The sequence below is a fragment of the Corvus kubaryi genome, unplaced genomic scaffold, assembly GCF_017639235.1.
Source record: "Corvus kubaryi isolate FWS band 111438036 unplaced genomic scaffold, C.kubaryi_AGA036_p1.0 37382, whole genome shotgun sequence".
Classification (NCBI taxonomy): Eukaryota; Metazoa; Chordata; class Aves; order Passeriformes; family Corvidae; genus Corvus; species Corvus kubaryi.
Window position 1 is genome coordinate 3,056,265 of NW_024581124.1, and position 27,075 is coordinate 3,083,339.

A 27,075-nucleotide genomic window follows, 5' to 3' on the forward strand; every position below is an offset into this window, starting at 1 on the left:
ACACTTGGAGATTGGTATGAGAGGGACAGAGAGCTGCTATTCACGTGCTGCTCTCCTCTCAAAGGTGGGAAGAACCTTAGCTGCATTATCCAGTGTCTAGCCAGCACAACTACTCTGAGTAATAGTAAGTGGTTTCTAAAACAACAGTTGGACTTAATCGTACATTTTGTAGTTTAGCCTTTAACTTCTCCTTAGAGGAGCACAAATGACAGGCAATCTGTTCCAAGTTATGTCATCAAAATGCCATTATGAATTAGAAATAACCTTGAAGAGATAAAGTGCAGGAATAAAAACACAATGACAGCAGAAGCTGCAGCTATCATCTGACCTGCAGAAGCGCCCAGTCTTCGCTGATCAACCACTCTGGATTATCCTGTCCAGCTTCAGTGGCTGGTTTGACAAGAGTTGGCAAAGGCTTTGCAAACTGTGTCTGTTGTTTCAACAAGATGTTCTTCTTTTGCTCTTTGCCCTCTCGGCGCATTTTCAACATTCCTGGGGTTGCTCGATCAAAGAGAGAACGAGGTGGGATAACTGTCTCCCCATGACGTTGCTTCTTCTTTCTACCTGCTGCCAAGACAAAAAATAAAGCATTATTGGTGGACAGATACTACCATTCTTTGATTCCTCAGCTGCAAAATGCTCCTACGCTTACAGAGTACTCCCCCCTGCCTCTGAAAAGCACGGTCAGGAACTACACAGAGCCTGTTATAAAGTAAGACCAGTCCTGTCCTAACTCACAAAATGGAATGCCTGTTTTCTAAAACTGTCCTTTTAAGAACACTTTTATGTCTAAAAAGAAGACACACCCTAAGAAGTGGGCCTTGCAGCAACTCCACTGCTTCAAGGCCATGGTGAGACAAAAATTTTCATCTCTTCAAATCTGCCAATCCCATCTTTACTGGACCAGACATGTAGAAGGTATGAAAACCTCCAATTTTTTTAAACTATCAGCAATAAATCTCAGAACAGTTTTGAAGAAACACTCACCAGACGGATCTGTTTTGTGTCGTTTACGCTCCTTCCTGACGTACACTGGAGGCAATTTAGACTCTGGAATAGGGGTGGTATCATACATCAGGCACATAACAGAATCTATGTAGATATCATTGTCATCCTGAGGTGGAGTAGGAGGAGTCCAGAGCTGCACAGAACAAAATTTGTGATTACTGCAACGTTAACTCTCCACTGATCTTTATTTTAGGTTTCATAAAATAAAAAGCCTGTTTAGGCTGCCTGGTGCTACTTTTACTTACTGGCATAATTTCAGTTTGTCCATCTGGACCTTCATAGACATACTCCTACACAGCAAAAAGAGAACACAATTCAAATGATCCAACTGAAGTCTGAAAGGAACAGGTATTCTCAGAGTAACTGTTAAGAAATACACTGTTAAGAAAAACAAGACTAATCAGCAATTACTTTGTTGTACGCATCCTCCCGAGTGTAGGTTAGAAGTTCCTCTTCATCCTCCCAAAGCATTTTTTGCTCTCTTTCCTTTAACTCCTTCATATGCTGGACTTCCCAGGCTTTCTTTGCAGTTTTCAGTTCCATCTAGATGAAAGTCAGACTCCTTAGAAACTTTACACAGTAACATATAAATGCCTTGAACTTTGTCATTTTCAGCCACGGGAATCTTATAGCAATTTCTTAACAGATACTTTCACAATCATTTAGAAGATATTTCTTGGCCTTTGTTGAGGGTTTTTAAACCATCAATATAAAGCAATCAAAGAATTTCAGTTAAACTGATGCCTTTTCCTGGTCTTAAAATCAAGAGTCAAACATGGTTAGAAGGGAAAAAGGGATTTTACCTTGGTATTTATTTTAAGGATCTTTAGGTGCACACGTCCAGGTCAAATGCACCTCTATGCACACCACAATGCATAACCCCCAAATGATCTGGTATAACATTATAGGTTTTACTAATTAGCACATCTATCAAAAATTCCCCAATGAGAGCCTTGAATGAGCCCCTCTCCCCAAGGAACCTTCCCCTGGATGGTTCTATCTTGGTTTACAGAATGTGTTCTGGAGAGGACCTTGGGGTCTGGGGCACACTAACCCTTAACTACAAAGCTTCTAAAATGTTTAGTCCCCTAGCTGAACAAACAAGTCCAAGGATGTAGGCAAAAAGCACTAAGAATACAGAAGTTGTAAAAAGGTATAACAGGGGTATAAAAGAAAAGGCAAAAAATCTTCATGGCATAAAAACAATGAAGACAACCAGAACACAAGCTCACTGAAATTAATGAAATTTTTTCCCTCGCTATCAATGGAGTACAACAAATATTTGCTGAGCTGGGCTGAAAGTAATTCCCATTTTATAAAAAAAGAAATTAAGAACTGACACCTGCTTAAACCAGAGAATCCCAAAATAATAAGCTCTCTGTAAGACATTATGCTGTTCACAAGGTATAGCAAGAAAAGATCACAGAAGTGCCTACAATATATTCCACATCACTGGAGAAACTTCCATTTCATATTGAAAATATAATAAAAGTTGTTCTGTGACAGAATAACATGGAAAAGAAAGATTTGTTTTACCTCACTCAACCGTGGCTCATTGTCATCAAATGAACCGTGGAAGAGCTCCAGATAATTCAAAGCATACTTCTCAATTGGAGTCAGCTGAGGGCAGTATCAAAGTGAAAAAATGTTACTTTAATGATAATAAAACAAGTGTTACATGAAGTATCAAAGCTCTCCTTAAGACTCATCTTAACACCTTAAATCAGGGGGAGATCTCCTGTCCATTTAATGGAATAGACAACAAAGTTGCTTTAAGGTCAAACTGCAAAGAAATTGAAACATTTGAACTAAACATTACTTTTTAGCCAGATATTCAAGGGAAGATGTTGGTACCTGATCCACGACAGCAACTAACTCCTGCAGCTGTGAGGGCTCTTCATTGTATTTTGTCTCGCAGAGCTCTGAGATTAAAGGTTCAATGCTTGACTCAGATCCTATTTCTTGAATGTGATCATTTGACTCCTCATCCTCTCGTTCAATGCTGTTGAGGGCCTTTCAGAAAGATACATTTTAAAAATAATTAAGAATTCAAAAATATGGAAAGAAACTCCATAAGGAGTTCACTGAAATGCCACACAAATGTCTGGACTAAGACTCTGCTGCAGCAAGAGAAATAGTCCCAGAAAGTATCAGCTTTGGGCTTTTGGGCTCTGACAAAAGAGCATAAAACTATCAGAAAAAGAGACAGAATTTACCCAAATAACACAAGATCAGTCAGTTGTTTAATACTAACGTTGCACAGCTGTATTTTTAATGTATGTGTTAATCATTACCTCTATGAATGGTCTTGCAACTTTAGGTGAAATATTTTCTGCTGGAGACGGCTCTTGAGAAAGTACCACAAATTCTTCTGCTTTCACTCTAAATCCAGAATCCTCCATAGGAGAATGAACCTCAAACAATTCCTGAATTGTTTGCTTGTTAAATAGAAGGAAAAAAGAGAAATACATTCAGTTACTGGGAGCATTCTACTTTTTTTCTATATTGGGAGTGCCAGCTGGGATGGTCTGGCTTCACCAGTGGAGTCACTGCCTCGTGCATCTTCAGAGCAGCAATTGAGAGCCTATCTCTCTAAATACACAAACTTCTTATTTCACATTTTTAAAGCTATTGAGACCTTCATCCTTGCAAACACTGCAAAATTTTGCAGCAGGGTGAAGAAACCACAATATCTTAAGTCATGGGTGATATCTGTGCATCACTATGCAAATAACAGAACAAAACAGATGGATGGTATTTTAGAGAATGTGGCCCCAACACTGAGAGTTCAAGCAATCATGAAATCCAATATGTTTCCTTATTAATTCTAGCCCAGACAGACTTCTACTAAACTGCTTCTAAACACTCCAACACAGATGCTTGAATTTATTAAACATTGAGACATGAGTGTTTCAATGCATTCTGAATATTAACTTACCTGTGTTAAAAAGGCCATTGAATAGTCATTTCCCTGAGCAGCTACTTCTCTGATCAAGTCCTTTGTGCCATTTTTCAAAAGTTTCTCTTCTACAGAATTACCACTGACAAGCCTAAAAAAAAACGAAAAAAAAAGAGAAATCTGGTAAGTCATTTCCAAAACAGCTTTCAGAAACAAAAAGATAAATTGTCCGTAGAGAATAACACCATACTCTTAAAATGTGATAATTTCTGGGAGTTTTTTTAGTTATGGTGCAGGCCCAGAAAAACAACACACTACACCACCGCTACTGTAGGGCTTTCTTTTAATAATTTATGTTAATTAAAAAAAAAGTCAACAACATAAAGGAAAAGTTATAAAATTCCATGTAGGCTAACAGACAAAACCCATGCAGGTATGATTCATTCATTACACTTGGTGTTAAACCCCCCCCCACTTTTTCACAGGATATCCTGGCAACTTTTTTTATTGAAGGGAGGTGATTTTCAGCACTGTTTCCACTTTACTCCAGGTCATACAGGGCAGCACTGTCTGAAACAACCTTACATTAAAACATGTTAAAGAGCAGACACTGACTGTCACCATCACCTGTATATATGGATATCTTTACATCTCCCAATTCTGTCACACCATTCCTGAGCTTTTGCATCCATCACTGGGTTCAGATCATTGTCATAGAACACAACAGTGTCTGCCTCGACAAGATTGACTCCCGTGGAACGGCTGTGAGAGGAAAGGATGGCACAGAAAATGCGCTTGTCTCTGTTGAAAATTTTCATCAGCTCCTACATGAACAGAATAAAGCAAGGACTAAATAAACCACACACCAAAATAAAATGCCAAACCAAATTCACTACAGCCTAATAAAAAAACCCAGATAAAAACAAGTCAAGTGTTTCAAACTGAGTACAAAACGAGGCAAATTTCCTTTCCCTGTTGTAGTGTATAAAAGCCTTGGCAGCACATACTGCTATACCAGTGGGCAGCTGGTAGGGCACACTTACCTGCCGTTGTTCCTGGTTGGCATATTCATCAATCCTCACAAATGTGAGGAAATGGAAATTCAGGAACAACTCCAGTATGTCCAGCATCAGAATCATCTGTGACAAAATCAGCACACGGCGCCCTTCAGATTTCAACTTCTGAAGCAAGACAGCGAGAGCTTCTAATTTTCCTGTAATTCAAACAGAAAAACCAATAAAGAGTTTTATACAGAAATTCCATTCATGTGACACAAGAAATTACAGAAATATTGTCAGCAAATGTCCTTTACCTGAGTCATACTGCACCAGCCGGAGGTCAGGGAACTGCAGCAAGTGAGGAGTTGTCAGCTGTTGCAACTGATGCAAGTGTGGAGCTGCCTTCTGCCTTAGGCTTTGCTTAAGGAGTTTCAGTCTGTGACTGTATGAAGGGGGAGGATTTGCTACATACAAACATGGGGGAGCAGCAACTGCAGCTGGCAACACAAAGAGAGCCCTGTGAAAAGCATCAAAACAAGGAATTCCAATTTAAAAGCAACACATAAATTGATTATCAATAATCATAGGCATAGCAATAAAAGTCAGTCTTGGCTAAACTAGCTTCTCTCTGTATCTCTGGGTCTTAACTCTTGTTAGTTGGGTCCAAGAGGTACCTATTCAAGTAAATCCAAAGCATAAAAATGTAAGCCTAAGTATGGTCAGCTGAATTTGGGCTTGAAATTAGGAAAGAGACCCTGAAAACATTTCTTATAAAGATGCAAAGGAAACAGAAGTGGCTTCTTTTTTACTTTCATGCTGCATGTCGTTTACTGCTAAATAAACCAGTCTAAACCAAATAAGCTCATCGAGAGAAACTTAAGCCTTTTTGAAAGGTGTTTTAGAAATAACCAGATGCTAGGCAGAGTCACACATTACCTGTTAACAAGATCCTTTACAGATTCCTGTTGCTGAACCAAACCCAGGATCATTTCCCGCAAGGGGTTACTTGGGCCTCCAGAGGCACTTGAGGAAAGGCAGCAGTTGACAAAGCCAGCCCACCTCCAGCTGTTGCCTTCACTGGAAGGCAGCTGGGAGGCCTTCCTGTCTCCAGCCAGAGAGCAAACACTCAGCACGTCCCGGCCGTACATCGGGGCCCGCCAGCAGCGGCGCTCGTTGCCGGAGAAGATCCTGTCCAGGCGCTCCTTCAAGAGCCGGTTCTTCTCCTCGTATGTCTCCTTTGCCAAGAAAAGGTGAATAAAAACCACATTTGCTGCTCATCACAATAAATGAGGGGTTCGAGGTTCTTTAGAATGAAACTATCAGGATCAGAGTATAGATCCTCAAGTAGAACTGCTACTTAGGCCAATTACTAAAGGCGTAAATTTCAGATAAAATCTAAAGACTACAGCTGAATTCAATTCAGATTGAAGAGTCAATTCTACCTTAGTTTAGTATCTTCTTGCTTTTTAAAAGTACATTTTCATAGCTTTTGATATATTCTTGATGTTTCCCTATGCTTTGTAAGTTGCTTGAGTATCTTTTCTAAAAACTTGTTAAGATTAGAAATCTATAGAAATTTGCCCAATTTGCCATTGTGTTCAAAACACAAAAAAGAACTTATGATTTCTTTATTTATGCATCACTACACAATTAAAATATGTAACAGTTACAAGAACCTGCCTATCACAGCACAAGAAAGCTGTCAGCTGCTTTTATACACCAGAATTTATTTTATCTATGGATAAATGCATCAGCTCTGTCAACCTGAAACATGGACAGAAGTTGGGCTATTTACCTCTTCTGTAATCATCAAAGTTTTTAATTGATTCCAGCTTTGCAAATTATAGCTTCCAACTATGACGTGGACTTACAATTGATTCGGAAAGGTTGTGCTCCCACAAGAAAATAAAAATTGAGTACCTGTGACTGTCCATGCAAAGGTGCTGGTTTTAACACTGCTCCCATGTCACCAGACGGCAAGTTAGTCACTGTAGCTCTACCTGGAATACAAACTGAGGATAAACCTTGTGTTTATATATTTATTCTTCTGAAAATTGCTCTCATTTATTATTTTCAATAAGTAGACATTTCATAGCTGTAACACATCACTGTTGCAGACAAATTTTTAGTCTGAATGTCCATTGGGTATTGTAAATTTGTACTTTGTTATACACCACGTCTCTGACAGATATTTACACTAACTGTTCTCACAAAAATCCAAGATAGATCAAAGGAATTTTACTTTGCTTTGTACAAAGTGCTGTGCTGCATTTGTACTTTATTCAAAATTCCATGTACAGTGCAATACATGTTAACATTTAGAAAATGTTAATATGAGCACAATAGAAAATAGAAAACGTTCCAATTCAGGAAAAGATTGTTTTAACTTATCTTAAGCAAATCATCTCAGATTTTTCAGAAAACACATCAATTCAGTGTTATCTACAAATTGGTGAAATCATATGATGGAATCTCAGTAGCATTCTTGTGAATTCAACTGTTAGCAGGTATTTTCCCAGACAGTTAACTACACTGTAAGAACATCACACCATTTTGAAGGAATGGTTTATATCCCAAGAAAATTACAGCAGATGGCCATTTTCAGGGAATGAACTCCAAGTGTTATATTTACCTTCATTTAATAATCTGCTGTTTTGTTGTAAATGCATTAATTTTTCTATTATTTTTGATCAATATCTTGGTTGTGTTTTTAAGCAAGGAACTGACCACATTTACAGCAAGGCACCAAATACCCAAGCAACATTCACAGAGAGAAATGGAAAACTGTAGCTTGATCAGCTGGAGAAGTGAAAGAAATTAGATAAAATCAGAGTGGGAAAATGGAGAGCATTACTGGACATTCTCTGCCAGTATAAAAAATAATCACCCTTGATTTTTCCTTGCAAAAATTAACGAAGTATTTCAAATTTACTTCTTCCCACAAAAATTTGACCAAAGGCGAAACTAGCAAAAAATCCCCCTATAATTAAGTTACATGCTCTCCAAGTTTGTACTAAAAATTTTCTTAAAATTTTAGCACACATTGAGTACAAACTGGAAGAATTTGCCTCATAGTTCACCCACTTCTGAACTCAAGTTACAGAATTCTGAGTTATATATGAATGTGATTTTAGCAATTGAATATTTAGACATAGACATTTCTTCAGGCTGGAAAACCCACCTTGCTGTGTGACTGCAGTGGAAGTTGGGACACCTGCCTGGTGCTGGTTTCCTAAAGCATTCAGGGCGTTCTGCACAGTTCCTGCTTGGGAAACCGTCTGCATGACCACGGGGCCCTGAGGCCTCAGGTACTGCTGCCCAGGGGCTGACACAATCTGAAGGACACTTCCTGCAGTGGAGGATTTTAAACCACATTAGGGTGGAGAGAGTGGGAAAGAATTCATGTTTTCTAGCAGAATCTATTACCATTGCAAACAGATCATTACTACTTCAAACTATGTTAAAGTTTACCAGACACGTTCATTACACCAATCTGCTAAAAAGGAGGGAAACACCCAAGTATTCACAGCTGAAGAGGAGTTTCATGTCATAGGGGTATCATTCTAATCTAGGTATTTATACAGAATTTGGACAAAATCCAATCAAACAAAAAATCTTCACTTAACAGTCCCTCTATTTATGTTGTTGGCCACAGAGAATCAAGATATGCAGATTCTCCTAAATTTGGCAATACACACCACCAGCAAGGAAGATTTGAGAACAAAATATATTGTTTGTAGAGCATTCAGCTCAGGGCAATAGTTGGGTCAAAATTCAGAAGCACGCCAAACTTTAAGTATTATTTACACAATTTCAGAACAAACCAAGAATGTTCTCAGTTTTGTCTGTTTCTGCTCAGCAGGGAGTTCATATGAAATAATGCCTCACCTTACTTTAGCTGTACTGCATGGGTGTGAAAACAGATCAAATAATAACATTTTTGAAATACAATACAGAAAAAGGAAGTAACCATGTCTTTCATTTGATAGGCATTTATCTTTCAAACCAGAGCTACCTTGACACCCCTGTCTCACGCAGAAAATAGGAAGAGCAGGGCAGTATAACCACTGGAGATGGAATAATCTCCACAACATACAGCAACAAGGAACGTGGTGTCCATATCAAAACATGAGCATTCTGAATAATGGCAAACTGCCTGTGTTGAAATAAGTACCTTGTAGCTGCAGGGGCTGCCCTGCAGTGAGCTGGCGGAGTTGACTGTGTGATAAAGTGAACTTGTTCCCTTGGAACTGCAAAGTCACTGGGGTCTCTGGCTGAGCGATCCTGCCTTGTGCTCCTGCTATAGAAGCCAGCTGGGCTATTTTTACTACCTCACCACCTGTTAAGGAGGGAAACAGGCATTAAAAAAAAAAAAATCAAAGTGGTAGGCAAGTTTTTCAATATTCACAGTTCTACATTTTGGTTAGTAAACTGGTGCTGAAGCGCCTTCCATGCATAATTATACTTAGTGCATCAAAAGTGTCATATAAAAGTTAAGCAGGTATTGCTTTCTATATTTGTTGGACAAACTGGAAAGAAGTTGATTGTTTAAAGGGTAAGAACATCAACATTTTAGAAATTACCACTTTCATTAGCAAAAAAGTTGAGAGCTACCTGAAAACTCATGTGACACTTTGTAACAGAACAAGTATAGACATTAAAGTGATTTTCACTGCCTTTTCAAGAGCATGAAGGAAGCTTCAAGGAAGAAATTAAAATATTCGTATGTGTGGCACAGTCAATACACATCTGAACTTTGCTGATGAAACATGATTTATATCAAGCAATCTGCATTTAGACAAACCAAAAAGCTTCAAAGTGGCAAGCACCAAGCTTTTTGTGATTTAAATGCAGAAAGGTTAGAGGCATTTCAGCATTAAGTTTTACGGTACTGAAAAAATATTGGCGTCAAAATTCAGCTTTTGTAAAGGCAGTGCATTACCCCAGAGATAAAATTAATACATCAGTGCTCAGTACTCTCTACACATGCTAATAGGCAGTGCACATACAACCTTAAAGCAAAGCCTCATCGCTTTTCTCTGCCTAACAGTGGCGACGCTCCTCTCTGCCAGAGAGGCCTTTAGCAGATGGATTAGTGTTTAACATGAAAGGAATAATTAGGAGAGAGCTAAAACATTTGGTCTGAAGGAAGTCTTGCCAGCAGAAGAAACATGCAGAAATAGGAGATTAAGTTGACACCGCTAATGTATGTCCACAGCAATTCTATTGTTTCTTATCCAATTTTCGATTTTCCTTGGTCATAAGCAACATACTGAGCAAGGCTAATCAGAAGAGTGAAAAAAAAACAACGATTCTGTACACATTTTAGGGTGCCTAGTAACTTAACCTCATTGTAGTACAAAGGTGGGAGAAACCTTGAAAGGGGAGGCCACTTACTAGGCAACCGTGCCTGGGCCTGAGAGGTCAGTACGAGCCTCTGAGGCAGCACACTCTGTTGGATGGTGTGCGGGGGGGGCTGTGGCTGTGGCTGGGGCTGGCCCGGCTGCGGGGCCGGCGCAGAGGTCTGGCCCCGCGGTTTCACAGGGTTGGCTGCGCTAGTTGCTGTGGTGAAGGTCACTGCGGGCTGGTGTCTTGGAGCACTGGTGGAAGCCTGAGTTGTCTGAAACTGTGCTGCTGCAGCTGCAATCAATAAGGGTTGTTTGTGCAAGCTGTTAGAGGTTTTAACTCCACTCTTTTAAACAACCTGCATTAAAAAGAAACCTTCCAACAGGATAATCAAATGGCTACAAGAACGGCTTTGTCCTTACAGACTGGGATTGCTAGCCACACCTCTAACTCCATCCTATTTTTACAACATTATCTACTTGGAAAGCATTGTTTAAAGGCTAAATAAATACAGAGAAGCACTGTACAATCCCATCTTTGACAGAACATTACACGTCTTCAGGATTTAAATACCAACTGTGGCATATTTACTCCATATGCTAACAGGTTACACAAAGTTTAGTTTTGCATTACACTGGCAGATCATACTGTAGAAACTAGTGGGGAATTTTACTGGCAGTTAGTCTGTTGGTATTTTTAAGCCATTAGTATTCTAGACCATTAAGCTAGAGGGAAAAGGAGTGCTATTAAACAGACTAATTTGTATCTGTCTATGCAGAGGTGCAGGTGACCAAGGTGGCACTGAGTCCCTTACCTTGATTTGAAGACACCGTAGCTATGGGGGACCTGCCTCGCACTTGTCCCTGCTGAGTCACCGTCGCCGTGGTCACCGTTCGTTGGACTTGAGTGCTTGGGAAAACTACAGTCCTGCCCTCGGGCTTCTGACCATACTGAACGGGCTGGAACAACCTGACAAGAACAGGAAAAGTCAAAGGCTATAGGAAGATCATAGCTTGGCCTTTAGAAACAACCTCTGTCACCCGAGGAACATATAAACTGATCATGTCAGATGCTAATCTCTTTCTTGCAGATGGCTAAAGCTGGCAAGACTCATCACTTCACAAACTTCCTGAGTAAACATTGTAGAAAATGATTTTGCTAAATCCAAGAAAGAAAACTTTCATTGTCATACACCCAGTTTAATGCAGGATGCTTCACGATTACAGCAAACACCTTAAAGAGGCTAGGTCAGTATCTGGAAAAAGATACTGAAGATATCTGAAAAAAAGGGCTCCCATATAATCTCCAGAGAGACATCAATATGCTGCAGGTCATCAGGCAGCTCTCTTGCATTAGACAAACAGTTCCACATTACTTTGAGAACACTACTTCACTAGGAGAGAAAAACTTTGAAAAAATTTACTGTTATAAAACTTCGTATGTCTCTTACATAACAGTGAGACCACACCTGACACTGTAGGCCCAACTAAGTCTTGAATTATCCTCATGTTAATTTTGCAAAACAACACTCCATTGCCATAAACAAGATCCAAGAACAAAGCTCATCTGCTGGTGCAGTAAGGACTATGGGAAATCCATTAACAAACTTCAAATGGAACTCCATGCCTCAAAAAACAAAAATTCTTGTTTTCAGAGGTAAACAAGAAAGCAAGAGAATAATTAAATGCAAAGGTAAGCCTGAGCTTTTGTGTAAATCACATTAGCAGAGATGCAGAGAGAACTCAGTAAAGATTGCAAGAGAACCACGTTTTGCTGCTGTAATTCTAGCTAAGGAGCGCAGGTGCACACACCTGCTTGGTTTGAGCTTCACTGGGTTGGGCCTCGCCGGTGGTGGAGGGGAGCTGTAGATTTCTTCAATCAACTTTCTAGTAACTTTTTGTTTTGGCAACATTTGTGCTTCGTAATGAGTCATTTTGTCTTCCATTCCAATGAGATCAAAAAGAGACAGGTCCGATTCCTAGGGATTTCAGAAAATTAAGTTTGTTTTATGCGATGACCCAAACAGTTAAGTCCTCTTTATGTTCAATGTTGAATTAAATTGATATATATTTACTTTTTAACTTGAAATAGTTTAAGTTTAAGAAATAAACTATTAATTATTAGTCAAAACTGTCTAGAAAAGTTGGAAATAAATCTTAAACTGACAGTCCCATTTTAAGCATTAGAAGAAAAAGAGCTGACATCACTAGCCACTTATGGAAATCAAAGCAAGGCACACTTAACAATTCTTCATATATCATAGTTTCCAAACAATTAAATAGAACTATTTGAAGGTTAACTATCAAGCTTAAATGCCAAATTGTAATTTAGGAGTAGAAAAATATAAAGGATGGAAATAAAATGAAACAAAAACTTCAGCTGCTCCATTACTCATACTCCTTTAATTATATTTTTTTAATCATCTCAAGGAGTGCGATCGCTTGTTTAACAGTAACAGAAATAATGGTACTTCAAATGGATTGACAGAAGGGTACTAATTAGTCACTGTAACAGAATGTTCACTCTTAGGTGAAAAAGAGTAAATCTTGCTTTCCTTCAGCTACTGAAAGCAAAAAGAAAATTGCAGAATGCCATAAATAAGCACAGCGCTACCCAGAGTGACTTCAGTGTTGGAAAATTCCTGAAAACATGAGCATGATGAAAGCAGAGCTAATTTCCCTTTGACCAAGTAGTTCATGAAAAATTACTGTTTACAAACCACTTGAAAAGTTCAAACCACTATGACAAAAAAAAGAAAGAGATGCAGCAAGAACACACTTGGTAGGCACAGTTATGGAAGAGGGAATTCCTTCTATTTATAAACTTCAGGTAGACTTACAACATATAAGAAAACAATAGTAAGTACTGAAATTCTGTCAGGGCACTAAGAGAGGAAAAAAACATTTTCTACCAACCTTCCAAATATCCCTTTCCAGGGCTCGCAGCACCAGAGAGGCTGTTCTGTATTCCAGTGTTTCTGATACGTAAGAGGAGCTTGAAAGCCGGGGGTTTATCAGATCAGGGTGATTACAAATCCGCTGCAGCTGCATCAGGACGTGCAGGACACTGATGAAGTGTCCACTTTTGAGGGCTTCCTGGGTTCTACCAAATAAATTATACAGAAAGAAGCTGATTTATGTGCAGCTTATATGGAAATGTCCCTAAATCAGCAAGGTGAGAATGAGCAATGCAGTATGTTATGCAAAAGTCTTAAAACAAGTTTAGATTTCACCAAGGGCTTCTGCAGTATTTTAAGCAGCACTGTACCAAAAGTAAATTTGGAAAAGTGGAACTTAAAGACCCAGGTCTGCCTTACAATCAAATACAGCCTATCCAGCTCCCTTGTCCTCTCCCTCCTTTGTTTCTGTTTCACCCCCTGCACCTGTCAATTACCACTGACAGGGGGGTGGTGAGGAAAAACTCTGGGTTTTAAAAAAATGAAGAACTACTCATTAGAGACAAATGTTAAAACAGTGCAGCAGCAGACCTGACCATCATAACTCAATTCTTAGGTTCCAGAGGTAAATGCATGTTTTCCACAAGGCCACAGCATCACCTGCTGTAATTCTAGTCTATAAGGCAATCACATTCTATTCATGGGCCATAATGGAAAATTTCAGAGAAACACTAAAACACTTCCCACCATGACAATCATTTATTTACTTGCCTAAGCACTAAAAGTGACAGCATTTTACATTTACTGTTTTAAGCCCTTACCCTGGTTGTAATATGACATCCTCATACATGGCTTTTTGTCGACTAGACAGACGGCACTTCAGCACGTGCTCGTATTTCTTTGTGAGCTGCTTTTCAACATCTCTCTTTGATCTCCGCAAAATAAATGGTTGAATCATCTGAAATGTTTCAGAATTGAGAGGAAAAGAATTCTCACTTCAAAGAGTTTACAACAGGAAGCTAAACCTATTCACACCGAACAGATTTGATGTGATAAACTGCATATGCTATATATAATCATACTGCTATGCACACAGTTGTATAGACATTAATTTGTTCTTTAATTTCTGCATATCATGCTTCAAAATCTGAGCCCTATATTATTTTTTTAAAAAATCTCCTGACTCTTCTGGTAGCAGAACCCCCTGCTTTCAGCAGGATTTTCTGTCTAAACTGAACAAAGTGTTAAGAAAGGACACAAATTCTGATCTGAACCACGTATTTTTATTCCCCCTCTCCTCAACAGCAGTACTTCTGCAGTAGGACACATGAGAAAAAATGACAACATACTCTGTGCAACCTGATGACCAGTTTATGGCAATAATCCTGGTTCTCCTCATTAGGTGCTTTTACTGGAAAATCCAGGTAAGGTCTGGAGATTCCCGGAATCAAAAAATGTACCATGGTCCACAGCTCCATCAATGTGTTATGCAAAGGAGTGTCTATCAGAAGCAACCGATGCTGGCTGTGAACAAAAGAGGACTTTTAATTGACTGATTACTACGCCTTTATGTTTGTCAGATACACAGAAGAATCATGTAGATATACTTAAATTAAACCTAGGATAAAGTATCTTTTCAACCTTGAATATACCACCAAACCAGCTGCTTCATCACAGAGTATCAGAACATCAGGGGATCTGTTTGGGAGCACAGAATACCAGCAAAGAAGAATTACAGTGTTATGATAGCGGAAACAAAAAGAACTCAAGCATTTCTCTGAATCCTGAAGGTTTCAAATAAAGTTATCTCTCTATAGGTGCACGTTACTCAGGAATTTGGGCAGGCCAAGTCAAAAGAGGTTTTTTTTAATCAGTTTTCTTTTAAGAAGGGAACTGTGTCACATGAGAAGAGAAAAACCCACTCCCGGCAGGAAATCAATTCTCTGCTCTGTACCTGCGAAGACTGAAAAGTGCCTCCCAGTGCTTCTCAGTCATATTCTTTATTTGTTGCATCTCATCTACTATTAAGTATTTCCATCGCATTTTCATAAATGCTGTGTGGCCTTTGAACAGCTGCTTGTAGGAAGTGATACACACATTGAAGCTGTTGGGTTCCATCCATTCCTATGGAAAAGGAAAGAAAGGATGAGACAGAAAAGTTAAGGCAAAACTCTCAAATATCTTACAACCAGCTACTTCTTCATTAAAAAAGACACTATGACCCAACACATTCTAAAAGTAAGTCTTGGTCTTTGAATTTTTGTCAGTTCAGAAAGCAGGTGAAGTATTGCAAGTATTGCTCAATGCTAAAGGGTTCAAAAAATGCCTTTGAAAATCTAGAACCATTAGGTGTGAATCTCATTGTAAACCAACATGAAGTGTGTTAAAACTCCTCATATCACATCACCATGGAAGGAACACAGAGATAAATACAGGCTAAAGGTCTTAGGCAACAGCGTAAGAGTTGCAGAATACAGCACCTGTCTTTTTGCCCTAAGTTCTCTTTGGCTCCCAAAGTAGAGAAGTATTTTCAACCCTGGGCACCAGCGTTTCAATTCCAGTTCCCATTTCAATATGTTACAGCTCCGGACAACAACAAGGTGAGGGCCCCAGTTCCCTACAGAAGGGGAAACACAGCAGTTAACACTGGAAAGAGACTCTTTACAATGCATGTGCCTTACATTCTCCCTTGATTTTTGAAGTGCATAGCACTAAATTAATCATTGAAAATGAGATCCAATAACAACAAACAGAGGTATTCTAATGACTAATCTGCTCCTGGTCATTAAAGAATTTGTAAGGCTTTTTCTATTCTAATAAGAATTCACAAGTATTCAGAAGAATCTCTAGGGGGTAACAGATTGATCAGACACTATACTTGATTAGATGGCACCCCTATGTCACAACGTATGAGAAAGTTATTCTGACGTAATCTTACTCCCATCATTAACTAAAGCCTGATATGGTTCAGCAGGGGAAAAAAAGTGACCCTAGGCTACAATTCACAAAGATAATGCTGGCCCAGTACCTGTCTAAAACTGTTAGCCAAATGAACTTACCTTCATTACAAGCCAAATGGGCAAAAAAGGCAATAATTTGCACTGTTTTTCCAAGCCCAGCCTCATCTGCCAGGATGCCATTGAGATTCTTTCTGTATAGCTTTGCCAGCCAATCCAGCCCAATCTTCTGATATTCTCTGAGAGACCCATACAACAGTGATGGAGTGTTGTATTTTACCTGTAATGTGAATAATATGATATTTTTTCCTGAGTTAAATTCACAGAGCATGGCATAAAGCATAAACTATAGGTAACTTGAAAAAAAAAAAAAACGCAGTTTCTTGCTAAAAGCTACAAAATAATGAAGAAATGAATCATTCTTTATGTAAACATCAGCACACAGAGTAGCAGAAAATAGGGACTCTTACTGCTGTTGTTATCCTGGAGCTCCCTTTAGGTAACAACATCTCCGCTGCAGCAGCGACTTCCGCTATGTCTCGCATGTGCTTCTTGGGAGGACTCGATCTGTCCATGCCCTTGTACTGGTCAATGCTGAGAAGGGAGTCTATGAGGACAACTTCCTTCTGGGGACTTTCCCTATCAGACATATGGTCTTCCATTTCTAGGAGACAGAGGAAAATTACAGTGGCGTCTAACATGGTTCAGTAGCAGTTACACAAAGGAACTGAAATAACCAGGATTCAGACATGGTCTAAAGGAGGCAGCTAACTTTTAAAAGGAATTCTATGATTTTCAAGCTAGTTCAAGTAAAATGCAGATAGCCTAAGCTGAGGTTCATGCACACATTCTGGACATTCACAGTAGAATGCCGCTAGCAAGGATTTTCTTGCTATTTTCTAAGTCCGTGAGAGACTTTTCTCTCTCACAGAAGAGGTAGCAGGGAATGTAAACAACCAAGCCACCTGCAACCTTGAAAAGTCTTGTTTATGGTACAGTAGAAAAATATTTTGACAATGGGTGTTTTAGGATTTTAGCCAATCACCCCAAGGGGTGGCTGGTCCTTTGTCCAATTAGACTATGAAGAAAAAAAGTCTATAAAAGAGTTTGTAAAATAATTAAATAAATCAATCTTGCTGCACAATTCCTGCCTGCTGGATCTTCTCTCCTCCTCCTCCCTATGGCTGCGGGACACAGTGATATACCCTAGGGCCCAGGCCTGCGGTAATAGCTAGGCTAACATGACCATTAGCTTTTCCACAGCTTCTAGGGAGGTCCTATCATACTACTTAAAACCTGTCTTCAAGTATGTAGACCTATCATCACATTAGTACAGAACAGAGGTGTAATTAAAGCTACCTATGAAGTGTGCTGTTTAATTCAGTGTAGAGAGGCTCTTCTAAGGCTCAGTATTGTTCTTGAAAATCTCACACATCTTCACTTTTAGACAGGCAAACACTGCCCTCTTTTCACAAACTGAGAAATTTTCGATGTGATTCACTCAATATGTGTTTTCCCCTAGAACAAAATGTCTTTTCACAGAGTCCTGATGAGCCAAGGAACTTATTTCACCTTGTAAATCAGCACAACTTCTTCTAAACAAAGAGTAATTTACCTTCCTCACTGCTCTCCTCTTCACTGTCAGGCTTCGGCTGGGGCCAGTGAAAATTTTCTGCAAAGGCACCTTCATACATCTTTACCAGATCTTCCAGAGGCAATTCAGCTGAAGGTTATTAAAGGATTTAAGTCTTAAAATACCAAAACTTGAAACAATAGATACTATTAATTTTCATCTCATTACATTCTTCACAATTGCATAAAGCCAGTTCTCTAATCAGAAGTTAACTTCAGAGGTAATTATTAGGTGAATGATGGCAGTATTTATTTAATAACCTCGATTACAGAGAATATTTGGCATTACACCAAGCAGTTTGCTCTCACACCTTGCTTTTTACTGTATTACAAACACACCCTACAACCCTCAGAAAACCCCCAGTTGGGAAGGTACGGGCATCAAATCCAGCTGAGTGGTTGGAAGACAATTCAAGACTTCAAAAGTTTCAAAACTGAGTTGTACCTCAGCTCCTCTAACCAGCAACTCCAGGATGCCTTGTCTGAGCTGGTAAACTAGGAATGTGCATGCTGGCAGTGGCCAATCAATCAGCAAACATTCTCATTAGGAACTTGGCTGACTGGCCAAGGGTTATAATCCCTCCAACTGGCCAGTTCACTGCAGCCACTAAGCTGCCAAACAGACCAACCAAACAGATTTGGAAACCGCATGTTAATTGCCAGGCAGGCTCAGCCTAATGGGCAGCCTGCCTCTAAAAATCTGCTTTTACCAGGGTAAGTGACACATCTCTATGGGGTACTTTGCACACATCAAGCTCAGCACAGCAATTACATTGCTAATGAGAGCGAGCTGCTAGCCAGAGCACTGTCCCTAAAAGCCCCTTATCTTCAAATATTTATACCCCCCCTTCAAGACCAGCACTTAAGGGCCCTTTCGGACCTACCAAGTCGGTCACAAAACCCTTCTGAGATACTCAAGACAGTAAATGATAAAATGTCCCTGTTCAATCTGATACAACACTGGTTTTAAGTGCTTATCATGCACTCCCAGAACTCAGGTTGAGAGTCTTGGTGTAAGGTTTTAACGCAGTGCTTCACTAGAGAACTGCTTTTTCTCAAGCAACCTTGTGTGATTACTAGGACTGCTTTATAAAGTACAGATGTCCATCATCATCCCATAAACTGCTGCAGCTTTCCAAACAGAAAAAACTAAGTACAGACTACACAGGACTGAACATCTGGATACACTCAATTTCCCACCTCCAATCCTCTACAAATACAACTGCTGGGTGTTTCCAGCTGTTGTTTCAGAGCCCAGCCCAGAGAAGAACCAAGCCACATGCCTACCTTCTTTGGCTAGATTAGACAATTCAGTTTGATGGTTTATGTTTCCTTCTTTAGCTTCTTGTTCTTCAATTGTTTCTTCTTCATCTTCAACTACAAGAAAAACAAATGCACATCTTGGAATTCAAATTGTATAATAATTCAGGAGGCTTGTAATTATATAGCCCTGAAGTGAACTAGCAGAGAATATTTTATGTCTGCAAGACTTAAAAAGAATTAAACATGTATGGAAAATAAGATAATCTGAAAGCAACTATATGTAGTACTTAAGTGATAAGGAGAGAAGCATTTCTGCCTCAGGACAAAAGGCAGTTAAGTGGTGATTGACAATGTTCACCACATGTTGTTCTGTAGCTTTAAACAGGGGAGTTCCTTTGTCAGAAACATGATGGAGTTGTTATCACAAGAAAGTGAAGTACCCAAAGCAGATGGGTACTTCAGTCTAAAATCTTCAAAAGAACTTCAAGACCATTAGTAAGGCTTGATAAACAAAGGAATGAGGACAGAAAGAATTAAAATCCACCAATAATAATGGCCGTATAATTTCAAGGAAAATGTTGTTTTCAAATTTTCACTGAAGCTCTTTTAGGGGTAATTTACTATTTAATTGACTATCTAATCTTTCTAAGAAATAGATGAAGGTTGGTATTTGGTTTGTGAAAAGCACTGCCCCCAGAAAGTAACAGACTGAAAACCTGTGGGTTTAATATTCAACTCATGTACTATGCTATGGATGCAAAATTTTGAGAAGTGACTTACCTTCCTCATCAGTCAAAGACGTGCTTGCCTTTCTTTTCCTTCCAGATGATGAACCCCCCTAGCATTAAATAATTATAATATTTAAAATCATAGAAAACAAAGATAAGCAGGGGGCTTTGGTTAGTTCTTAAAGACAACAAAACATGCCTTGCAGTCCCAAAAGCATTTGCTGATAGACAGTTAACTCCTATTAGCACTTCCCTGGTCATGGAGAAACAGAAACTCTGCTTCTGAATTGATGGGAGTGTGCAATCAGCCATTTCCAGTGCTCATGGGTCAAACCATTCAGGTCCAGCTGTGATACAAAACTTTTACTTAGGCTGGCTCAAGGACTAAATTTTTTCACTAGTCAATAAAACAGGGATATGGCACAGGCCTACAATTGTCTCAGCTGTCCAGTGCACTCTGTAGAATTGTTTAGCCTGTGCCAATTAACTCTCACAGCCAGTGCTGGGCCACAGTTTGGCTGATAGCACATGCTAAGGCTTGTTCCTAGCAGGAAATTCAGATGTAGGCATTCTGCTTGGTGGAGGGGGAGTATTTCAGCACATGGGCATCAGCTGTGCCACAACAGATGGCTCAGGGCCTCAGATCCCTTGTCCATTTTTTTCCATTTGCACAAACACAGCCAAGGATTCCTAGCACACATTTCATCCAGGGAAAAAGATATCCAAGCTTCATTCAGTTTGATCCATTCTGTAACATACACCTTCATCTCTCAGCAGATAAATCTCTGCTGAACACCTGAAAACATGCTTCATGCCCCACAAAGTCTAGCCCTGGCTACTGCAGATGAAACTCCTGCCCAGGTCTGGCAATTAATTTGTACAGCTTTTTGGTCTTCAAACTCAAAATGAACGATTCACAGCCACTAAAGCCATGTATCGACCATAATCCACTTCCCTTCCTGACCAGAAAAAAAAACCTATGCTTGTGCTTGTGACTGAACATTCAGTTGCCAGTAACTACAGTGAAATCTACTTATCATCACCATGTACTTAAAAAAAATTCACCTTTACCAAAACTTTTTCACATATGTAGTCACTTTTAAACTTATCTGACGGGTTTTTCAAAAAACAGAAAGGCTTACCATTTCACTTTCTTTTTCCAAATAAAGGTCTTCTTTTGTATCCTTACCTGGAAAATTATTACACTTGATGCATGCATTCATCACTTAGCAATTTTACATTTCTTACATGAACTTCTAACTGTATTCAAAGCAAAACACAAGAATTATAAACAAAATCTAGCACAAAAACATAAAAACCCCATAACTCATCACTCAGATCTATTCACAACCTATTAGCAACTCACAATTTTATTGCCAATGAGATTAGCCTGCACTGAGTGAAATTATATAAAACAATAACATCAGAATTCAGACTGTATTTCTTATGAAATGGAATACAATTACCTTTCCTTGAAAATCTCTTTAAATTCAAAGCTTTTTTCCTTTTCTCTTGAAATTCAATTTGCAGTTTAATTTCAACAACCTGAAATGTAAAGCAAGTCTAGTAAAGCACTTTTATTTTACAAATAAACTAGTGAAGATGAGAAAACCAGCACAAATTACACAAGTCTTAGTGAGTGGGTACTTCACCTGCTCAATGTTAGACCAGAAATACTCTATTTCTCTAGCAATGGATGCTGCAATCCTCCTCAGTTTGTTCTGTTCTTCCCTTTTAGCTCGCTCTTCATTAAGTTTCTTTTCTTCATGATAACGAGCCACAGTTCTTACCATCTAAAATGCCATGAAATACTGGATTAGGTTACTTCAAAATACATATCACTGCATTTGTTAACATTATAGTGGTTATCAGCAGCCAGATGTCGACCATAGCTTTACACACATAGCACTTACCTCCAGTATTTCTAATTCTTACCATGCCAGTAAAGCAACAGACATGAAACTCAAAGAAAAAAAAAAATACAACAACTATAACCAAGCAATCAAGTAGGAAACTCTTAATTCACTCTCTGAATACAAAAATTAGAAAAAATTCCACTGAAATTAGCAGCAAACACACAAAAGAAAACTTCTTTTTCAGACAGCACATATGAAGTCACAGAAATCACACCACAAAATGTCAGAGACCAAAGCTAAAATGAGTTCAAAAAGAGTGTACATACATGAGTGAAAGATCAGTCAATGGCTGTTAAGACTGACTTGATTGCAACCTTTAGCTCAGGAGGTCCCTAAAACATTGACTTCCAGAAGTTTGAAGCATAGTGCCAGGGGAAGGATCATTTCACATTTGCCCTTCCTGTTTCTCCTATTCTTAAAAACCTACCATTGGCCACAAATGGAAATCCAGATTTAAATGATATTCAAAATGCAGATGTTTGTTGCACACAACAATACACTTATTTAAATACTTTGCTGCTGAGTTTCCATCATTTCAGAACATACAGTAAAAAACAACATGGCAATTTAAACTAATGTCCTTCAGTTGCTTCTTCATTATCCTAAACTGGTCATAAATGTATCAAAAAAAGATGCAACATTGCTGGTATCCATAGAAAACCCTTGCTCATTGTAAATTAACAGATTTTATATATTTCATCTCACACCATACGAATTTTCATTCCACTACTGTATTCCTGCTGTGCTGCTCTCTTTCCTTATGGAAAAAGTTCTCTACCATGTTCTTACTGCTCTCTTTACTCTTATTTCTCTCTGAGATTAAGAAAAAAGAACTAGACAGACAACCACACCCAATGGAAGTTATTTACAAAATTCTACATTTACTCTTCATTGAGAGGAAATAACTCATTTGTGAGACAGGCATGATAACTCTATCTTTTATTTAAACATAACCCAGTCAACATATTGAGTGGGTCCCTAAACAAGCTATTTGATTTCCAGAGGAATAAAATCCACAAACTGTTATTTGCATCCACAATCTGTACAATTATCCAGTCTGTCTCAGATGCCATATCCAAAACTGACAACATGATTTCTTAAAGGTAAAAGTTAGCACCTCATCTTTCCATCACTTCTATCTGTAGCAAAAGATATCTCAATAGCTTTGCTGCCAAAGAGAGTCACATCAACATTGATTGTTCTGAGCTAAAAAAATGTTTTTCAAGTACCTTCTTAGCAGTTGCCATCTTCCACTTTCTCTCCTGGGCAAAATCAGTTGCCATCCATTGCATTTCTTCCAGCAAATAATCCCAGTGGGATTTTGGTCTTGGAGCCTCTTGGAGTTTAGGCAGTCGCCTGGGGGACCATAAACCTTCCTTTCTCAGTTCTGCTATCCGCTGATGGATTTGATTTTCCTTGAAAAGAAGTACAGAGAATGACAATGAAGCTGCAGAACGCATGTGAAGTTGTAGAATCATAGGAAAACAGTAACTGCTCCTACTTCATTAAACTAACTGACAGGAAAAGAAAAGGTGTAAAAGCAGGACACAGAAAACATCTTACCAGCTTTACTTGCTCAGCCAGCTTGTCTTGAGAGTTTTCCTGTGGCAACACTGCTGCATTCTGAGCTGGACTTTGTGTTTTAGGTGCTGCTGCTGCTACTGCTAAGCCAGGAGGCTTGGATGCAATGGGAGACAGGGACTTGTTGGTTGCTGGAGAGGTCCTGTTCGTTTGCACTGGGTATGGAGAAGGCGGTGTTGTGCCTGGGATTGCTGCTGGAGCAATGGATGAGGTAGGTGGCAGTGGATTTGCCGCAAGACGCTGAGAACTCTGAGCAGGATCCGCAGGTGGTCGTGTCAGAGTCACAGTCTGCTCAAGAAACACACTGGTTACTGATGAGTTGAGGATTCAATACTTAGTCTACACTACAGCAGAACATAATGGAGACTTTAATTTAATAACAAACGTACACCTGCATTTCTACAAGGAAAAGATTTAAGTGTCCAGTGGAATTAAAAAATGAAGACAGCGTTCTTAGATTTTACTGGCCATGGAAACAAACACATTGCCACCCCACTAACACTCCCATACCTGTTGCTGTATCGTAGCTTGAGGCTGCGACACTTGGCTGGGCGTCTGTCCTTGCACGTGGATTGCTGGTGGCACCTGCTGCTGGAGCGACGCTGGAAGCGGAGCGGCCGTCAGGGGCACACTTTGGGGCTGGATCTTCACCTGGATCTGTGGCTGGGCTGGAGGCTCCACGAGCTGTGGCTGCTGCTGGGGGAGCTGCAGGGTGGCCGGGAGCGACGCCATGGGGACGTTGGCGGGCTGCAGGCGCGCTGGCAGCTGCGGCGGCGGCGTGTGCAGGCTGGCCGCGTTCTGCACCGGAGGGCCCTTGGAGGGGTCGTACTGCTGCTGGCTCTGCTTCTGCCCCGTCAGCTGCACCGTCTGGGGAGTGGGAGGCATTCCACCTGCAGGGCAAGAGGAGACACGGCACAGATGAGATTAAAATGTCCAATGCTCTCTGTTGATTTAAGGAGGAAATCAACTGCGAATAGAGTGGTTTTGTTACTTACTTTGCCACAAGACACCATCACTTGAAAATACCACATCACAATCACAAAATAAATCACCATTACAATAAACAACAAAGTAGCTCATGCACAGGACTGTAACTAAAATTTGGAGCACAGCAACTATAAAAGAGCATGTCATTATAGGTCTTCTAAATGTTGTATACTCAAAAAAAAGGACTGGTGAGCTAATGGAATTTAACCTAAAAAAACAGCATCAAGGCTAAATACTACTTGGTTCTTAACACATTCACTCTAACACGTATTCTAAAGCTTGGCATGACTAATGAATAAAAATTTGTCATGATGTTCCAATTAGGTGGTTTCCTTTTCATAAATCATTGGCTCAGTTCCAGAACTCTCAGATTGGCCATTTTGCATCAGCACCTGTGACGTATTTCCATGCCCACATGCACCTTTGGAGCCCGTCACTCAGCTCCTTAAACAAACCAGGCATTGCATACCAAGTATTAATTTACATGGAGAAGTGTGTGGTGGGACTAGGATCTTGGCAGGCCGGAAGCCCAAGTTTCTAGTCCCATCACCAACATCTCCTTGTTAAATTAATGTGCAACTGGCATGTGGTGACACAGTACCTTGTGCCGTTGGCATTAGCTGTTGAAGAGGAACTCCTGAAGCCACACCCGGGTGCTGAAAAACCATCCCATGACGGCCCACTTCAATTCGTGGTCTCTTAGACGAATCTGTGATATTCAAATTCCATTTATGGCATGGTATAATGGAATGGGTTCAATTTCACAAAGCAAACTACCACACATGATTCCAACATCAGCTCCGAAAGCTACGACTACTGTACATGTGTAGCATTTACGAAGAACATGTTCCAGGGGCAGAGTCCCTCTGACTTCAAGGTGGCCATCTCCAATCTTCTCAGCCAGAACAATCAACCTAACAATGTCTCCATGCCTGACAAATCCAGGCCTATCTACTGGGAGTGGAGTGCACTCTTCTCACAGCACCAGTCACAGTAGATAGTCCTAAGGATCTGGCGATTCCCAAGGTGAGGCAAAAATGTATTTCAACAGTTACAGAACAGTGGGCTCCAATCACTGTTTGGAAAGGAAAGAAAAGAGAACTGAAGTGGAATTGTGCCTGTGGAACATACCTGCTGGTGCAAGGGCCTGCTGCTGTCTCTTAAAAGCTTCAATCTCTATGGTGCTCACAGTCCCCGTCCCTGGAGTCCCTGTATGCGTTTGCTACAGGGAAAAGAAAACAAATCACAGAAGTTCAATCTGCAGATGGTCTAACACCAGGACAGAATTTACATAGGGATCTAAGGAGGCCAGCACAGAACGAGTCCTTCAGAACAGCTGTACAACAAAGGAAACAAGACTCATTCAATATCTGCTATGAAGTTTTAGTTGTCCACAATGCACAGATACTCTTCGTTGTGTTTAAATTTTACAGTGATGAAGTTGGTTATATATAATGCACACCTACATTTTGTTAAGTGATACCAAACTCAGGAAAATGGGATATGTAAAAAATAAACCTGCCCAGTATTTTTTGCTACTTTTTTTTTTAATTAATGGAAATTTTCATTAGTGTAGTACATCTGTGTGGAACATCAGTAACACACAAATTCATCCTCATCCTGAAAACAGTTTAAGCTTTTTTGAGTCTCCACCACTTTCAGGATAGAGCTTTGTGAGAGTTACTGTTGAAATATTTCAGGAGAAAGCTGGGAAGATGGAATAAATAACCTCAGCCAAGTTACACAAGTGGACTTGTACCTGTTTGCACAGCTGGCAAAATGAGTTTCATTAATAAACTCAGTGAGGAGAAACAATATTGCCATAGGCTAAGGTGACATAAGAGCTCATCAGAAATTACTATCCATTGTGTCTGAGGATAAACAGCACACAAACTATGAATTAAGAAGCCTGGAAGAGCATTTTTGATACTGAGATGCAAAAGGAATCACTGGGCTCTGATTCAGCAAGTTGGAATTTAGCTTCAGTAAGATTACACAGCACATTCAAACTTTTATTTTTAAATCACTACATTTAATACTGGCAATGATGGCAAGAACATATCCCAGAAAATCCTTTCAGCATCAAACACAGGTGACAGTCTCATGTACAGGATTACTGAAGCAAACAAATTTGTGTACATGACAATTTTCATGCTCTTTGGGCCTCAGCATACTGGCAAGTACTTATTAATGTCCATCAGTGTCTGTGCAAGTCCAATTCCTTTCACTGAGTTTCCAAGTCATTTTTAAATTCTCCTCAGTATTTGGCCATGTTGTATCAAATATTCTACTATGAAACTTAACATGAGAAACATAAGGACTATCCCAAAAAAAGGTCTTAAAAGATTCCACCAGAAAATACAAACACAGACTTTATGTAAGGCAGTCTCTGCATCCTAGGAAATGAATTAATTTAGCACTCTAGTTCTCAAAGTGTAATTTTCTGAAGGTGAGAACCTTAAATATGTTGAGGTACAGTATGGGTTTGCAAATGTGAAAATTTTTTAGGACAACATACAAAGACAATAATTTCCCATAAGAATCTTTTACTTTATTCACAGGTATTTTCTTTTCTGATTTTAACTGAAATTTTACCAATGTAAATTAAATCCATGGAGGTAAACACCAGCCTATATTGAGTTAAATCACAGCAGTGACATCCTGCATCTTCAGTGCTTCACTGCATGGTATTAATAATCACAGCCAACATCACCTACAATGACTGGGTTTCAAATGCTCCTTTTTGACCTGAATATATCTCATGCCCCTCAGACTCAATCAATAGCTATGAATTAATAACACTTAATCTCTTTGCTGCTCTGAGGGCATTTGTGGCCACTTCAGCAATACATCTACAGCTTTAA

The 27,075-nt window shown here is 39.5% G+C and overlaps 1 protein-coding gene across 16 annotated transcripts in view; it reads right to left on the reverse strand.

Moving 5' to 3' along the window:
- Nucleotides 1–27,075, reverse strand: part of EP400 (E1A binding protein p400) — a 57,953-nt gene that overhangs the window by 13,238 nt on the left and 17,640 nt on the right. For 10 of the 16 annotated variants that reach the window (XR_006017211.1, XM_042035212.1, XM_042035221.1 and 7 more), the window contains 36 exons: nucleotides 25,343–25,433; nucleotides 24,813–24,920; nucleotides 23,735–24,114; nucleotides 23,207–23,512; nucleotides 22,873–23,058; nucleotides 21,380–21,520; nucleotides 21,194–21,272; nucleotides 20,870–20,916; nucleotides 19,780–19,837; nucleotides 19,024–19,113; nucleotides 17,720–17,827; nucleotides 16,575–16,768; nucleotides 16,207–16,384; nucleotides 15,628–15,764; nucleotides 15,102–15,271; nucleotides 14,497–14,671; nucleotides 13,969–14,105; nucleotides 13,167–13,353; nucleotides 12,063–12,229; nucleotides 11,066–11,220; nucleotides 10,303–10,545; nucleotides 9,080–9,244; nucleotides 8,087–8,254; nucleotides 6,826–6,917; nucleotides 5,842–6,140; nucleotides 5,220–5,422; nucleotides 4,951–5,120; nucleotides 4,535–4,731; nucleotides 3,947–4,058; nucleotides 3,303–3,446; nucleotides 2,863–3,021; nucleotides 2,545–2,628; nucleotides 1,420–1,551; nucleotides 1,254–1,298; nucleotides 988–1,141; nucleotides 329–567 (listed from right to left, as the gene is read on the reverse strand). Coding sequence is in view for 15 of the 16 variants with exons in the window: in XM_042035212.1 (XP_041891146.1) it covers nucleotides 329–567; nucleotides 988–1,141; nucleotides 1,254–1,298; nucleotides 1,420–1,551; nucleotides 2,545–2,628; nucleotides 2,863–3,021; nucleotides 3,303–3,446; nucleotides 3,947–4,058; nucleotides 4,535–4,731; nucleotides 4,951–5,120; nucleotides 5,220–5,422; nucleotides 5,842–6,140; nucleotides 6,826–6,917; nucleotides 8,087–8,254; nucleotides 9,080–9,244; nucleotides 10,303–10,545; nucleotides 11,066–11,220; nucleotides 12,063–12,229; nucleotides 13,167–13,353; nucleotides 13,969–14,105; nucleotides 14,497–14,671; nucleotides 15,102–15,271; nucleotides 15,628–15,764; nucleotides 16,207–16,384; nucleotides 16,575–16,768; nucleotides 17,720–17,827; nucleotides 19,024–19,113; nucleotides 19,780–19,837; nucleotides 20,870–20,916; nucleotides 21,194–21,272; nucleotides 21,380–21,520; nucleotides 22,873–23,058; nucleotides 23,207–23,512; nucleotides 23,735–24,114; nucleotides 24,813–24,920; nucleotides 25,343–25,433 (5,700 nt within the window). In the remaining variant the exon portion in view is untranslated. The remainder of the gene's footprint in view (nucleotides 1–328; nucleotides 568–987; nucleotides 1,142–1,253; nucleotides 1,299–1,419; nucleotides 1,552–2,544; nucleotides 2,629–2,862; nucleotides 3,022–3,302; nucleotides 3,447–3,946; nucleotides 4,059–4,534; nucleotides 4,732–4,950; nucleotides 5,121–5,219; nucleotides 5,423–5,841; nucleotides 6,141–6,825; nucleotides 6,918–8,086; nucleotides 8,255–9,079; nucleotides 9,245–10,302; nucleotides 10,546–11,065; nucleotides 11,221–12,062; nucleotides 12,230–13,166; nucleotides 13,354–13,968; nucleotides 14,106–14,496; nucleotides 14,672–15,101; nucleotides 15,272–15,627; nucleotides 15,765–16,206; nucleotides 16,385–16,574; nucleotides 16,769–17,719; nucleotides 17,828–19,023; nucleotides 19,114–19,779; nucleotides 19,838–20,869; nucleotides 20,917–21,193; nucleotides 21,273–21,379; nucleotides 21,521–22,872; nucleotides 23,059–23,206; nucleotides 23,513–23,734; nucleotides 24,115–24,812; nucleotides 24,921–25,342; nucleotides 25,434–27,075) is intronic. The other 6 variants (XM_042035222.1, XM_042035220.1, XM_042035226.1 and 3 more) reach the window with 4 other exon arrangements.